Genomic DNA, 17,767 nt, shown 5'->3' with positions numbered 1-17,767 from the left:
TTCTAACCAAACTAAAAGGCATTAAGCCCTTTAGCACACTGCTGAATAACCGTAATCTTTCCTAAGTTTTAACGATGGGGGTGCTGGTCATAACCTTGAGTGGGTCTTCTCAAAGGACTTTCAATTATTTCCTAAATTGTTTTTTTCCATTTCATGTTTTAGTAACAGCTGAGGAGCTGTTGCTGCTTCTAATCACATACCTTTAATCTATCTCAGCACTCAAGAGACAGAAGGGCAGATGGATCCTGTCCCTATTTGCAAACCTGGTCGATTCTTTTCTAGTTCTTCTGTGTCTCATAAGACTTTACTGGCTCCATTGTCTTCCTCTGTGGCCTGGAAAGGCTGCACCCCGGAGAAGGTGATCAGAGAACCCTGCCACTGAATTCATGCCAAAGAAAGTCCCTGCTCCCCTTACTAGGGAACCCACTTGGAGACTGAGTCTATGGGCTACATCTGAGCTGAGGTTTTAGGTCCTCTCCATGCATTGTCCTTGAAGACAATGCAACCAGTCCTGATGAGACCTGACAGGCTAGGGTCAGATGGAAGGGGAGGAGGGCCTCCCCCATCAGTGGACTAGGGGAGGGGAGTAGGTGGAGAAGAGGGAGGGAAGTTGGATTGGGAACAAACAAAGGAGGGGCCACAGCTGGGATACAAATTGAATAAATTGTAATAAATAATAATAAAATTTTAGAAAGAAGTTTACTGAGGTCAGTGGCAGCTAAAATGCCATTTGTTTTCCAAGCTCATCTCCTAAAACAAATACAAGTCCTTGCCATCTAAGTTTTTTGTTGTTGTTTGGTTGGGTTTTGTTTTGTTTTTCTTCTGGAGACAGAGTTTCTTTCTCTGTGTAGCCTTGACTGTCCTGGACTTGATTTGTGGACCAGGCTGGCCTCATACTCCCAGGGACCTGCCTGTCTCTGCCTTCCTGAGTGCTGTGATTAAGGGCACGTGCCACCATGCCAGGCTCACCATCTAAGTTTTTGCAGCTATTTTACCAAATGTTTCTCCTTTGCTCATTACCAGGCTCCAACAGATGTTTGCATTGAGCTAATGCTACAGTTAAGGTTTTCTGTCAATTTATAATTAAAACAGGCTATAACTATAAGCATAATCCAGCAGACACATAATGAAAGTCACACATATAATTTCCAATTGTGAAGTAGGTAAGAAGCAGTAAATTAATACTATTTTACTTAACCCATGATTAATATAAAAAATACTAATTTGAGACACACAAGGTGGTTTGTGCCTGTAATCCCAGCACCTACAAAGGTCAAAGCTAGCCCGGGCTATATGAGACTGTCTAAAAACAAAACAAAAAAAAGCCTAAGATTTTTATATTGTATTTTAATACTAAATCTTCTAAATTCAACTTAGTCTAGACATAATTCAAGCACTTAAAAGCAACAAAGATATTGTACAATCCTAAAATTAGTGGCTTAAAGGTATATTTTTTTATCCACATCTATCATATGGCAGTTAATACTGTACTTCACACATTCCCCACAGATCAATCATGACGGAACAGACCAATCACCAAAGCATACTACACAACTATACCCAACTTGGGTGAGATGTGGGAAGGGTATGCAAATCAAACAGCTATACTGGCTACTAGATACTTGAGGATTTTCTTGTTTTGATATTGGTTTTCTTTTCCAAGACAGGGTTTTCCTGTGTAGCCCAGGCTGTCTGGAACTCTGTAGAGCAGGGTGGCTTGGAATTCACAGAGACTGCCTCAGCCTCAGGAGTGCTGGGATTAAAGGCATGCACTGCCCAGCTAGACTCATGTTTTTAAATCACAAGTTGAAGCTTACTGTTTTCAAATGATGTTTTCAATGAATTTTATCCCAATTTTCCCATTTCTCTCAACACACACACTTGCATTAGGAGTTAGAAGGTTTGCTTAGCAAAATTTAACCCCAAGATGAAAGAAAAAAAAAAAAAGATAAATATATTTCCTACTACTAAAATTCAGTGTTCCACTCCTATCTGATTTTACTATGAGATGGCTCAGTGGGTCTATGTCCATTTGGCCATGACTAACCGAGTTCCACTCCTGTAACCCACAGGATATAAAGAACTAATCTCCACAAATTACCCTGCCACCAAAGCATGGAGTCCATGCACACACAGAAAATACTACGTCTACTAACACACACACACACACGGCTTCTCTGTATAGCCTCAGCTGTCCATGAACTCAGAGAATCTGCCTATTTCTGCCTCCCAAGTGCTGGGATTAAAGGTGTGTGTGCCTCTACCACCACCACCCAGCTACTAGCCAAACAGCCTATATGGCCACTCATACTAACATTTCCCAAAAAAGTTCCTTAAAATTAACCCAGCATCATACTACTAGTTTCTATACATATATAATCTAAAAGGAAAAAAAATGCTTTATTTCCTTGAATAGGTTGTCTTGTACCAAATTTCTCACAGAAACCTTAATATGCAAATAAATATCTGCATATTACATTTTACACAGCATTTGGGGTCTGGGGTGAAGAATAGGGAGTTATTACTGTCTCTGTATTTAATCAATAAGACAAAATGTAAGAATCCAAAGTATTTATAAAAATGAGTTTTCTCCTTCAGATATAAGAACCAATACTTTAGTCTATTATGAATGTCTATCTCTAATCAAAACTCATCAACTTCTTTCTTCATAATTCAGGAGACAAACCAGCGAGAGGGTCTAGAGGCACAATCTCCCTACAAGATGAACATCTCCCACTTCTAAGCCAAGTTCATAGTCACACACTGCCAAGATATTACCAGGAACAGAATTCACTAACTAAAGCACTACAGATTTCTCCCAACAGAATTAAAGTCTCATCTTTTAACAATTTTTGAATAGCCCAAAATTTCCTCTCGTGAATGTGAGATGAGGCTGAAGACACAGCTCAGTAATTAAGATTGCTGCTCTTCTTCTAGAGGACTGAGATTTGGTTTTTAGCACCCACACGGTCGCTCACAATCATCTGTTTCTCCAATTCCGGGGGAACCGAGGCCTTCTTTTGACCTCTACAGGCACCAAGAATGCACATGGTGTCTATACACACAAGTAAAGCACTCATACACATGAAATGTCTTTAAAAAATAAACCACTAATAATGGAGCAGCTACAGCCTTCCTTCTGGCATCACCAAGTCCACTTCCAACTATCATCCATCTTGTTTCAGTGATCTTCCTAACAGAAAACTCCTTGGCCTGAAATTATCACCACTACTTTCTTAGTATGTATTAAGTTAGTAGTTAGGCTGTATTGTGTTAGAATCCTTGATTTCTAAAACTGCTGTTTAAGTTATTTGCTTGAGTTTCATTAAAAAAAAAAAAAAATCAGGGCTGGAGAGATAGCTCAGCAGTTAGCACTGGCTGCTTCTACAGAGAGCCCAGGGTCAATTCCCAGCATCCACATGGTGTCTCAAAACTGTCTAAAAACCCAGTTCCAGGGGACCTGAATCCCTCTTCTGGACACCAGAGGCACCAGGCATACACCTGGTATACAGGTAAACAAGCAGACAAAACATCTATATGCATAAAAACTAGTAAACTATTTTTTTTAAGTATTTTTTATTTCAATTTATTTACTTTACATCCCAAGGGTGTTCCCTCCCTCCTCTCCTCCCAGTGTCCCCGTAAACTTTTTTAATTGTGATCTCTGTATTAAACTTATGATAGAATTTCCAACTAGACCCAAACTCATCACATCTCATCACATCTATTTATTGATAATCAACATTTCATTTCTAGTCCAGCCTGAATAGCAGATTCTGATTTCTAACAGTTTACTGAAGCCACTCACTTAAACATCAAAATAAAATTCCAATTTAATTAGAGTTCCAACAGTATTGATTTCCTCTTACCCCACTCTTCCTCAGTTCCTCCCTACTGGCTTAGCCAAAGTCCCTCTTTTTTTGCCTTGTGCTTACTCTGCACCAAGAGTCAGTTCCTAGAGAAAGAGGGGCAATGAAAGGATCTTAGAAGGATCAACAAGGTCAGTCAAAGTCACTGCTTTATCAAGACTGAATAAGTCATATTTTGTTAAAGAAAAGCTCTGTTTTGGTTTTATTTATTTATTTGGATGACTTACAGAGCACAGGTTTGGGGGCTTTCGCCAATATTTTAGGAAATTGACACTGAATTCATATCTACCAAAACCAAAGTATGTCAAACAAGAACATACTTTTAAACATTTTCATCTATATGCCTGAACAGATAAAAACTTTTTACTAAGAATGTCTTTTTCTCCCCCCCTCCATGCTGTAGATCAGGGACTTGTGCGTACTAAAATGTCATATGTAGCACTAAACCCAGCCTTCATTTCCCCATCTCGCCAATTAAAAATACAGTAAGCAAAAAGTTTTCCTAATAACAGAATATTTATTGGTGCTAGAAAATGGTTCAGCAAGTAAAAGCTCTGCAGCACAAGCATTAAGACCCGAGTTCAGCCAGGCACAGTGGCGCACATCTGTGATCCCAGCACTCAGGAGGCAGAGGCAGGCAGATCTCTGCGAGTCAAAGGCCAGCCTGGTCTACAAAGTGAATCCAGGACAGCTGAGGCTACACAGAGAAACCCTGTTTGGAGGAGGCTTAGTTCAGAGACCCTAGCAGCCATGCAAAAAAAGAATCAAAGTAAAAGGGGGAGAGATGGCCAGACAGGGTCCCATGTGGTTGTAACTCTAGGAAAGAGGGTGGTGACAAGATGATTCCTGGAGCCTCCGGAACACATATTCTAACCAAGCAGTGGTCACCAGGTCCACACAGAGGTCTCAATAGAAAAAGAGTGAGGGGCGTTACTAAGAAAGAAGCCCAACACCAACCTCTGCATCCACAACTACAACACAGGCAACCTACAAAGACTTAAATATCCCCAAATGAAGCGTCTTATCTTTTATTACTTACTTGTAGAGTACCCTCAGAAAGCAAATCACTCTCTTACAACCCTATCTTGTATTTAAACCAGTGTTTCTAACTGATAACCTCTGACGGTAACTTCTTGGAGCACTTAATGTATCCCAGGCTAGTTTCATAAACAACACAAATCCAAGATATGTGTCCCACATAGTGGCTCATGTCTGTAACCCCAACACGCCAGAGGCTGAGGAAGACTGATGGAAGTTCGGAGCCTGTCTACCTTTGAATGAGATTTGTCTCAAAACAAAACCATAACATTTTCAGTAATGTTTTTCTAACATTTTTAGCAGTGTCCAACACTAACTTTATAGAATCTTCAAAACTAGGTTTCTAAAACAACATTTCCAAACGTTTTTAGAACACTTCAGAATTTTCAAATATTTTACACATAAAAAGATTAAATCCAAAGCCTGTACTGTGCTAAGCACTGAGCCACACCCCAGCCCAGGACTTTCATTTTAACCTCTTAAATTTGACTACAGTTCCCCAAAAACATTTTGTTCATTAGAATATCCATGATTTCTCTTTTTCTGTGTGTGTGAGAGAGAGAAAGAGAGTAAGAGAGAGAGAGATAACTATATAAAACTGAAAAATAGGACTGGAGAAATGGCTCAGAGGTTAAGACCCAGATTCAATTCACCATGTGAGGACCACATGGTAGCTCACAACTGTCCGTAATTCCGGTTTCCAGGGCTTCTGATATCCTCACAGACATACATTCTGGCAAAACACCAATGTACATAAAATAAAAAAATTATTTTAAAAACGCTTTAAAAAAAAAAAAAGAAAAGAAAAACCCTGTCCCAGCACTAAGAGAGGCAGAGGCAGTAGGATCTCTGTCAGATCAAGGCCAGCCTGGTTTACAAAGTGAGCCCAGGATAGCCAAGGCTACACAGAGAAACCAGATATTTTTTCCCCAAAAACCGAAATTTTAAAAATTAAAGAAACAAACAAAAAAGCCACCCTGAAAAATAAATCTTAAGATCACCTGCCTATGTCAGAACCCAGGCTTAATCCCCAGCCTCAAGCAAATAAACAGCTAAACAAGCTCATCACGGTAACACAAATCAATACTTTATGAAAAGCTACTTGCCAAACAAAAGTCTTATAAAAAAGACAAGACAAGCCACGCATGGTAGTGCATGTCTGTAATACCACCACTTTGGAGGCAGAGGCAGAAGGATCAGTGCTGCAAATTAAAGACCAGCTTGTCCTACATAGATAGCCAGGACTACACAACAGGAAAAGGGAAAAAAAAACATGTTTTACATTTTTGCAAATCATTGAATGCCTAGGGAAAAAGAAGACAGAATCTTAGATCTGTTTCTCCATTCAATTGCTTGTGATATGTAGTTTGGGCTGAGGCATATGAAAAATAATCTCACAAAGATATGTAACTGGAAAAAAAAAAGGAATCATAGCAGCCTTTAAGTTAACTGTATCCTTTGATACTTGGCAAGTGGCAGTTTCTTAAAGGTCAGTTTTAATGTAGAATCTATCATTAAAGATAGATACTCTGTTGGCCTATCTTGCAGTTTAAATGGTTTTTAACGCTGTAAACTGCTCATTTAAAAACCACTGGTTCAGCTTTCCTGGACTTCCAAGTGTCAAACATCTTTCATTTTTAACACTTTATCATTACTACCCATAGCACCAGAAAAAAAAAAAAAAAAAAAAGCAAACCACACAATAAATCTGAGTTATAGGGGAAACAAAACAAAACAAAACACATTTCTTCTGGAAATCCTTACCTTTACCACTGACAAGAAATATTTGCCAATCAGATGTGACAAGCTCACTTCTACTTTTGCAAAAAGGTGTCACTTCATATATGGTTGAGGATGAAAAAAAAAAAGCTCAGCGGTTAAGAGTAATGGCTATTCTTCCAGAGGAGCCAGGTTCTATTCCAGCACCCATCTAATGGTTCACAACCACCTGTAACTTCAGGTCCAGGGAAGCCAATGTCCTTTTCTGGCCTCTGTGGGCACCAGACATGCAATTTGCACAGATGTACATAACACACTGAGTTATCATTTTCACCCAATTAAGACGTCAAAATGAAAAAAGTGATCAATGGTAAGTACTGATGCAGATGCACAGAAACTGGAAACCTCACGTATAAAACATAAATCAGTGGTTGTGCACACGCACTCTCTCTTACACACATATACACTGAACACAAATGCTGTGAACAGCATGATTCATAGTAACCTAAAAGCAGAAACCGAATGTCCACCAACAGACAAGTTTTAATATATACATCCATGGATTATTATTTAGTCATAAATAAGGTAGTAACACATCTACAACACACATGAACCTTGAAAATACTGTTGCATGAAAGACAGGCACAATAGGCTATGCATCACACAATTCCACTAATGCAAAACAAAAAGCAAATTAAAAGAGAAAGATAAGGCAAGTATGAGAAATGGCTGAGAGGGACTTGGTATTTGTTGCTTGGGGTGATGAAAATGTTTTAAAAGTAAACAGATTATAACTGCACAAGTCTGTGACTACAATGAAAACTACTGAGTTGTATGCCTTAAAAGACAAATTTTATATGTGGATTAGATTTCAATAAAGCTATTAAAGTATATGAGATGATTTTTAAGCACTTAAATTTGATCCCAGTTCCCAGAGGGAGAAAGAAAACCAGCTCCTTCTGAAACCCCACGTGTGAACAATGGTACACACATAATTGCCCTGCATTAACACACATAGAATAATTTCTTTTAAATAGCTATCACCTTTTAAAGTTATGCAACGAGTAACAGTCAAAATTTTATAAACATTTCTACTGACTTATCAAATTAAGTAAAACTTAATTTTTCTTTAAGAAGCACATAGTCATGAATACAACAAAAGCATGGTTTAAGAAGTTTTTCCTTCTTTCTTTCTTTAATATATGTACCTGTGTCTGTGTATATGCACACACAAATGTGCAGGTACTTGCAGAAGCCAAGATGTCAGACCTTTAGGATTTTGTTTGTGAGCCACCCAACAAGCTGGGATCATAACTGGTCCTCACATAGAACAGCAAGTGCTCTTAACCACTCAGTAATCTCTCCAGCTTTAAGTTTAATTTTTAACCCATCAGTCAGTATGAACACAAGAAAAAGGCAAATAACGTATTAGGAAAAGGATTTCTGAAAGAATACTCAGGCTCTCTAGAGCTGCACAGATCAAACTTTGAAAAATTCTATTCTAAGTTGGTCAGTGGTAGCAAACACCTTTAATCTCAGCACTCAACAAGCAGAGGCAGGCAGATCTCTGTGAGTTTGAGGCCAGACTGGTTTAGAGTAAATTCTAATCCAGGGCTACAGAGAGAAAACCTTGTCTCAAAAAAAGGAAAGAAAAATTCTTTTCTAAACCAGTTTCAGAAAACCCAGATATAATAAAGAGTGTCTAAGTGCAAATCTGAGACTCAAGGACAATCCCACCTTTCTAAGCAATATATTACAAATTTTTAACACCAAGGGAAAAAAATGGGGAAAAGGGAATCATGAAAAGTGGCGATGAAAGTTACTTCAAACACTCTAGTTCTGTGCCCCAATTTAAACAGACTGGAAAGTTTTAACAGTATAATCTCCACAGAAATCCAAATGTGAAGTAGAATTAAAGTTATAAAAGTCAGAAATTTGGGGGCTGGAGAGATGGCCCAGAGGTTAAGAGCACTGGCTCTTCTTCTTAAAGGTCCTGGGTTCAATTCCCAGAAACTACATGGTGGCTCAGAACCATCTATGATGAGATCTGGTACTCTCTTCTGGCATACAGGCAGAAGACTGTAAAAGTAATAATCTTTTAAAAAAGTTAGAAATTACTGCAAAAACAAAAATATTCATTGTTATCTAGACAAATAACATTAATATGGTAACAATGATGCTACCTTTTTAAGCTTCATTATTTAATTGTGCTTGCAAAGCATTCAATGTTAGGTCTTGACAGTTTCTACTGTACATAGTTACCTAGTCCAAAATCTCCATTTTATACAATGAAAAAAACTGAATTTGCCAGAGAAAAATAGTTAGGCCAAAATCACATATCTAGTGGCTGAGACAATTAAGTACTCCTTTAGCTTCCAGCACCATGTTTTATTATTCCAACCTAATACCACACCCAAATACAATATACACAGTTTAATTCAGCCAGACATAGTGACACACACCTTGAATAAGCACTGGGTAGACAGAAGAAGGCAGGTCTGAGTTCAAAGCCAGCTTGGTCAACATAGCAAGTTCCACCACAGCCTTGCACTAACTAAACTAGCATCTCCACCCAAAACAAAAGTCAAACTCATGCCATATCAAGACCAATAAATACTCTCCTGCCAAATATAAAAAAATGGTAATACCCGATAATACCAACAAGATGCCAAAACAAATGTGCCTGTTGTAGGGAAAAAAAAAAAAAAAAAACACACCAAATGTCACTAGTACAATAGAAAATTTTTCACTTCAAGTATACAAAGTTTCAAAACCAACAATTTGATAGACTATGATGTCTCCTTATACATAAAAACATGGATGCAGCAGCTTTAATGAATGGCAGATGCTGTTAAACAACTAAAGCAAAGTTTTCCTGCTTATTATCATTGTACTTTTAGTGGCATACCATTAAGACTCACCTGCAGGACTGTCAGCATTCTCTCCTGGATGTAGCTGTATACCAGTAGAATCTATAGAATTTACTGTAACTGTCTGTAGATTTGGCAACTGACCAGTGCTTAGACTAACTGGAGTTGAAGTCAAGGCTCCACCTGCTGCGACTTGACCAAGCGTGAGTGTCTGAACAGGCGTCAAAGTTATTTGTTGGGCAGCGGTATTCTGTATTTGCAAATTCTGCAAGTTCTGGACCCCTTGTACTTGAAACGTTTGCCAGGTTATCTGTCCAGAAGGGGTCACTGTCTGTGCCTGAATTAAAAAGGTTCCAGGATTCAGCTGCAACTGAAGGTTTTGCAAAGCCTGTTGTGATATGTTTTGACCACTGGCTTGCACACCATGGATTGTCTGTGGTGTAATACCTTGCACAATTTGGGCTTGACTGGTTGGCTGCTGAGAATCTTGAAGTTGTAGATGTTGTACAACAGGCTGTGCTGTAGAAACCTGAATATTCTGAGCCTGTGTCTCTTCAGAAACAGGCGACTGGATATAATTTCCCTGAAGATCTGAAGAATGAACTTGCCCACTAGCAGTAGTCAAGCTATTTGTGTTTTGCTGTAATATACCTGTACTATCTATTGTAACAGGTAACTGTGATGAAGAGGATGTTGGCACAAATAAATCTGTATCAGCATTCGTTTCATTAACATCAGGAGAAACCCGCTCACCAGTCCTTTCTGAATTGTCTGAACTATCCATAGCTTGTCCCGTGTTTATCAAATGTCCATCGGCATTAATGCCTGCAGTCATTGTCTGAGAACTTCCCGAGAGTCCCAAAGAATCTAGATCGACACTATTGATTGGTACAAAGGTAATATTTCCTGGCAGACCAAGAGGCACATTAGCAACTACTTGAGTTTGGCCAGGAAATGATGAGCCACCAATTGCAACTCCCTGAACCTGGACTTGACCAGTCTGTGGTATGAGATTCTGGATATTAGCAGGAGGCGTTCCAGAGGCAAGTAAGGTTTGATTAGAGCCAGGAATGATCTGAATTTGGCTGCTGTCTTGATTTATACCCCCATTGTCTGAGGAGCCTGTGAAGCCAATCTGAACCTGCTGAGCATCTGTTGACTGAATCTGTGGTATTACTTGATACTGAACATTGGACACTGTACCATTTGATGCATCTGATCCTGGTGCAACTGAAAATATTTGTTGATTCTGCAAATTCTGAAGGGGAAGGACATACTGCCCACTTGAAGTAGCAGCACCTGGAATCTGTACTAGATTACCAGCTTCATCTTTTATAGTTGTAGGTGTAGCTGACAAAACCTCCCATCGGTTTGGTGCTCCTCCTAACTGTGCAGAAGCCAAATCACCTGTCTGGATGAAGAAAACAAAAATGTTGTCATGTATTTACAGCATTTTAACCCAATTTGCAAAAAACCCTCACCTAGTACAAATCCTATTATGTGAAAAATGAAGTCATCTTAAAACAAGAGTTCCAACACAGCAGTACTGTTCATACAAACATACAAACTGTTACTACAAACATAGTACCTAATCCGAATGTTCTAAATTATATCAAACCACACTGGTTTTTTTTGGGGGGTGGGGGGGAAGAAGCGGGCAAGGTCTCACTATATTGCCCAGACTTATCTTGGAAATCTCATATCCATCTGATTCTTCATTCTCTGTGAAAACAGCTGAGTAACTGGAACTACACAGGTACACCCTACAGTACCTGGCAACACAAACTCATCTTTTAATCACTCATCTATAATCTTTAAACTGCACAAAACAGAGGGGGCGTAAGCAAGGTTACATACAGGACAGAGTTCAAAGAGTATTCAACCCACTAAAAATACTTAAATAAGACACCTTTATTCCTGGCACTTGGGAGGCAGAGGCAAGCGGATCTCTGAGTTTGAGGCCAGCCTGTTATACAGAGAAACCCTGTCTCAATTAATTAGTTAATTAATTATTAAAATGATCCCAGACAGACTGGAACATACCTGTAATGCTAACATTCAGGAGGCTAAACAAGAGGATTGCCTCAACTTTGAGACCAGCTTGAGCTACTGAAGCAAGCCTGGGCTTTACAGCAAGACTTAAAAAAAAAAAAAAAATCAAACAAAAAAATGACATCAAGTGCTACTGTGGGAAGACAGGTAGACACACACAAACACCATGGTGTTTGTTACCAAGCCACTGAATTGGGGAGTGAATCTGATTATTAACTACTATGTCACAAATCTTAAAAAGCTCTAATTTTATGACTTAAACTACATATTTTTTTCTTTAGGAACTACTGGGGTGGGGGTGAAACCTTAAACAACAGCAACAAAAACCATTTAGCAGTTGGGCAATGTTAAGGCTCCTACCTGCAATCCTAACACAGGGGCAGTGGAGACAGGGTCAACTGGAATCCAAGGACAGCCTGAGCCTGTATCAAGTAAGGCCTTGTCTCACAGAAAAGCAAAACTTAATGAGGAAAGGTAACTGTGATTGTCCTGTGACTACAAAGCAAAACAGCCAAATCTGTTAAGTTTTACTACTAGCTAAATGCTGAAAAATACAGAATGTGGCAGTACCTATCCATTACTCTAAAATGGCAGTAGAATATGAAGCATACATGATGTTTTACATTCTGTAACCCACAAGAATCTGAGCTGTCATACCCATAGTTTATAGATTCAACATTAGAAAAATGCCAACGTGGGCAAATAGAATGAAAAAAAAAAAAAATCCTACATGACAAGGTCAACGAGTAGCTTTTTTTTTTTTTTTTAAGAAATAAAAACAAGGGTATCTGACATATGGGCTTTTCTTTTATGCCAAGTACCACTGTTACACTCTAAAGCAAGCCTGTGGTAGATGCTATTGCTAGCATCTATACTTGATAGATGAGACACAGAGACAAGTCACACAGCAGTCAGTAGTACTACTAAGGGTAAGCCTCCCTCCAGAAGCCAAGGCCCCACCAGCTACTGTTCTACTGTCTCTAATGACCAGGAGTGAAGTATACGAAGACCAGGCATAAAGACACTGAGAAGAAGACCCCATGTGACTTAGCCACATCAAAATAAAGCCACCATGGCCTCACTTTATGACAGATTTATTCGTGATTTTTCAATAACTCTATACATGCCACTCGACAATGGAGATATACAAACACAGCTTGCCCAGCAATGTCAAAGTAGATATACGACTGAGCATCAAGGACTCTCTGCATGATCCAAAACAGCATGTCCACTTCTTTTTGAGAGGAAGTCTGTCTAGTTTACAACTTACACTAACTTTTGTGGAGTTTTTTTAGAAGTGACCGTGTTAACATTTTATGGTAACAGATTCCCCGTGAGAATGTAGTGAGACACTAAGAAATGTACTACTCAATTTTCATGCAGTTGAAAAGTCTCTATTTCAAAGACTGAACCACAGTTCACCTTTGACATAATGCAAACATTTGAGCATATCTGTAATGATGAAATAAGCATATACAAGCAAAACAATTAAATCTTTGTTCACAAATGGTCACAATGCTAGCTAGCCAAGCAAATGTAGACACACTTGCTAATACAATGTGAAAAGTGGTATATATTAGCCACATAATCAAAACACACAGGAACACAGAAGATGAGGATGGAGATCACCCACACTAAAGATACTTTGAGGTCATATTAGGGCGTAAATTTTCCCTTTGGTCAGTTAGAGATAATAATAAAGGTAAAGAGACAATAAAATCCACAAGACAAAAAGAAACCTAGAGTTCAAGAGGATCCAGAAAACGTTTATATTTATTCATAGACAAAAGCAACAGGGAACACAACAGGACACTTCCATCAAGACTTGTAAATGGCTTTGTAGGCCATGCTAAATTGTTTGGACTTTATTCTGTAGGTAATAAAGGTTTATAAGCAAGTGATTGGTACAATCACATCTGTATTTTTTAAAGATAAACCAGTGAAGGAGAATGACATAAATGCGGAAGAAAATAAAGAAACTGAATCCACTACAAACCTCCAGGCCTGAACTGAAATAAACTTAAAACTTAATCTTCACTGTTTATATCAAGGGCCAGGCAGTAAAGTCACTTTTGGTCAATTCTGATTTAGAACTAAAATTAGAACCAGAAGTAATCTTCTCTAACATTATAAAACAATTTGTTTTATTTAGTCTTTTGGCATTTTAGGTAAACTAAAATTTTCTCAGTCTATTTTGTATTAAAATCTGCATATAAATAAACAAAACCCATTCATCACCTTATTATTGTTCAACTGAAAATCAACTGTCAAATTTTTAGCTTGCACTAAATTCATAAATATTCTAGGATTTTAGAGAGGAATACAGTACTATAAGTGAATTTTACAAAACTGTTATTTTTTTGTCCATTTCCTTTTAGAAATAAAATGACTAATGAATGATACCTAAAGCTACAGATAGGTGATTTTTTACAAGCATAATGACAAAGGTGTTTAACCACGAGTGAACAGCTTTCTCGTCAACAAACTCCTTGAAAATAAACCGGTGCTCAAGTAGCAAGTCTACAAACATACTGTCATGCCCTTCAGAGCTAACTAAACTACAGTACCAACTTCCCACAATAGAGGCAATTAAATGAAGGCGTAAATCTTCCTATCTGAGGTAAAATAACATATTAAAGCATTTGTAAATAAACCTAAAGTGAAAAGATATATATATATATATATATATATATATATATATATATATATGTATGTCCAGGTACAGTGGCTTCATACCTGTAATTCCAAACACTTGGCAGAAGAGCCTCAAATCTGAGGCCAACGTAGGCTATATATATAAAGTCCCTGTCTTAAAAGCAAAAGAAAAAAAGAAAAGCAAACTATGACATAGATGCGCACATGTGCGCATATGTGCAAAGATTACGTATTTCCAAGTTATCATTATTTACTAGAACTCTGGAATCAGATTTCCAAAAACACCCACTAAACACCTGAAACAAAGTACACACTTTCTGAACAAGTTTCAAATAACCCAAAAGAAAGTTATAGAAAGTCCATATAGAATAAAAGAGCTATCAGTAAAACTGAGATATTAGCACCTAAAGAACTATAAACCAGTTTTAAACTTATTTATGTAATTCCCCAATGAGCAAGTTCCAAACAGCTCAAATATCACAAAGCCTGAAATTTGAAGATCTTTCCTTCTTTTATGACATACCAAAGGAAAAGATCAAGTATACTAAATACCAAATGGAGAAAAGATAAATTAGAAAGTCACCTAATATCAAAAGACAGTAACAGGAAATACTACAAAAACAAAGGGAAGCAATAATACAAGCCAGGCAAGACCTTGGGTTGGCTTACACGTCAGATCACCTTCTATGTAAGTTTCCAAAAAAAACTAATATTCTCATTAGGAAACAAACAAATAAAACATCTAACATCACAGTTGGTGTGGTAAATGGGGGAGGAGGCACTGTTCATTCTCCCATGGCGTACACACATAACAAGGTAAAAAGGACCATAACCTACTGACGCCTTGGGTAGCACACCCAATGATGTTGCTATAGCAATTTATGACAAGGGCATTCTCCAACGCAACTGGGCATAAAAATGACAGGGTGGAGATTGAAGGAAAAGAAAAAAACAGGATGTCTTCTTAGACTGTACCAGAGGAAAACTCTCACTGTATTTTAAAAGAACAATTAACTTCTCAGACCCCCATAAATGACTTTATAAAAAGCCAGACAGAAGGATGTAACTGAAAACCAAAACAAGTGTGAAACTAAGGGGGTGTCAAACATAACACTCTTGGGCAGATACTCAAGTAAAATTTCAATTAGAACTCAGACTTAAATGACACTGTAAGGTCTTCCCCACCCTCAGTGTGGGGAGGTAGAATGGAAACCAAGGCTTTGCAAATACTAGAAGAGCACTGTCACAAAGCTACATCCTAGCCTGCGGGTCCTAATGGCAAAATATCCTACTCTTGAAATGAATTAGTATTCACCTTTTAAATGTGCCAATATTGACCTGCAAAACCAATGAACACTAAATTTATAACTTAAACAGATGAGTCTTATAAAATTTGCTTGTATAGTTTATTTCACTAAAATACAAAGAAGATAATCCACAAGTTCATCCATGTAACTTTGACAAGTTAACATATGTGCAGAGACCTTGTATTTCCTAATTATTAATAGTAAAATACGAAGGAACTTTCATCACCTTCGAATGTCCATGTTACAGGTAGATGGAACTGCTGGGACTGTCTTAACCTCTAGCTCTGCACAAACACCCTTGGCCGGGATCAATGGCAGTTAAAGCAAATCTTTAGTGAACACTGGCTTCTCAAGGTACTTTTCATCTTGAAATACCAAGCTAAACTGGCATTAGGTTGAACATCTGCACCTGACTTTAGACACAGCTCTTTGTTAGGTATCTTGAACTACAACCTGTATCAGAAAGGTCTACTAATGTCTAAATAATAGGAAAACTGGCAAACCCTAAAATCTGTTGCTACTTCAGTTAGTAAATACCAATATTCATTTCACAAATTTGAAAAATGTGTCATAATGAGGGAAAGGCTGGGCGAAGAGTATGGAACTGATTCTGCATTTCTCGCTTTGCTATAAATCCAACATTCCACAACTTTTTAAAAATACAACTTCCAAGACACTTCAGTCCTCTAATGATCTCCAGCAATTTGAGAGTACTTAAGATATATTTAAGTATAGTTTTAATGTTGAAAATATCCCAGTGAATTCATGCGAATTCATTTATTTTCTGGAATGTTCTGAAAAATATTTTGCATCACTTTTAAACTGGAAATTAAATTGTTTCCCATTAATGTTAAGACAAAAATACAGACAGCTTATGTTTTTCATCTTATTCAACTTTCAGCTCAGTTTATTTCAACTTTGCTCAAAGTGAAAAATTTGAAAGAACTCAGATTTATCAAGCATCAAACATGCTCCAAAAACTACAAGTCTGAAGGCTTCTCTAGCCAAATTGTATTTTCCTAATGAGTTCAGATTGTTTATCTGGCAAAACTGTGTTCTTAGGAATGATTTGATAGCTCAGAGAACCCTCCAGAAGCATGGCAACATTACACACACGCTGCTGAGGTCAGTGCACTAACCCCTCCCCTCACAATCTGCAAACACATTCCTAAACTCTGCAGAGATTTCCTAGAAATATTTTACTGTATTTAAAATATTAAAACTTTACTTCTGAGGTAGTTTACTAAAGTAACCAATAAACTTATTTTATTTTGGCACTTTGGGACCGGGGAAATATAACTTATTTTAAAAGGTCACTCATGTGCCTGTTTGTTTACAAATAATTTTTCTCAAACAGCTTTTTATATTTTAATCTGCTTAAGAAAAAACACACACACATTAAAAACACTCCCATTGTCCACAGTGTCATTTAAGACTGAAATTATTTACCAATAACATAACACTGAATGCCTAGTGTACAAAAGCTAACTTTTCTAAGTGACAGTCAAACTTCTACGAACCACCTCTAAAACCTTAAGTCTTGAGCAGTGAGTGTTTTAACTATTTTAATAGGTGAACACACATTTTCACAGTGAGCTAAAAGAGCAGCAATGATCCATACAAATGTAAAACCCACTGTCTATAGCACATAACTTTACACTGAGTCTTTATGTAAGACTTCCAACTTCTCTCCATCCTAAAATTTCAAAAAGAATCCCAACTATCACACTAGTTATAATAAAAATGAAATTTTGCCAACCAACTTCTACTCTAAGTATGGATTGCACTAACATGCATGTAAACTAAATGACTTTCATCTACTTTCTGTTTCTAAGACTGATGTTCTAGCAAATTTCAAAGGCTGAAGTAATACTATCTAACTCCAAAACTTCTACAGCCTCGAACTGTTTCACTTGGGCCTACTCAGGAAAACCCAATGCAGAGTTGTAGTAGTTGCAAAAGCCAACTGTGAATGATCAGGTTAGAAAAAGAAGACGATGTAAGTAAAAGCGTTCCCACCTTCCTATAAGAGAAAAAAACCTCTTTAAACGAACCACGGCCTACATTAACCAACATCTGGGAACTTCAGCCAAACAGCTCCAGATTCAAAACTCCAGACACTGGGGCCCGGCCTGGTGGGTGATACTGCGCCCGGCCGATAGGCTGTGCCTGCCGGGCGGCGCGGCGAGCGAGGGAGTTCTCGGCCCTGCTCAGACCCATCCAACATCCATTTTGGAGAGCGGCGCCCACCTCCCCC

General features: G+C 38.0%; 1 protein-coding gene across 1 annotated transcript in view; it reads right to left on the bottom strand.

The window, feature by feature from the left end:
- Window positions 1-17,767, bottom strand: part of Sp3 (Sp3 transcription factor) — a 41,036-nt gene that overhangs the window by 22,190 nt on the left and 1,079 nt on the right. Inside the window, exon 3 of the mRNA XM_055600765.1 lies at window positions 9,548-10,907. Within this exon, the coding sequence (XP_055456740.1) occupies window positions 9,548-10,907 (1,360 nt within the window). The remainder of the gene's footprint in view (window positions 1-9,547; window positions 10,908-17,767) is intronic.

The sequence above is a fragment of the Psammomys obesus genome, unplaced genomic scaffold, assembly GCF_907164565.1.
Source record: "Psammomys obesus unplaced genomic scaffold, mPsaObe1.curated_primary_1811, whole genome shotgun sequence".
Lineage (NCBI taxonomy): Eukaryota > Metazoa > Chordata > Mammalia > Rodentia > Muridae > Psammomys > Psammomys obesus.
Note: the sequence above shows the minus strand (reverse complement) of the source record. Positions and strands in the feature narration are given on the sequence as shown.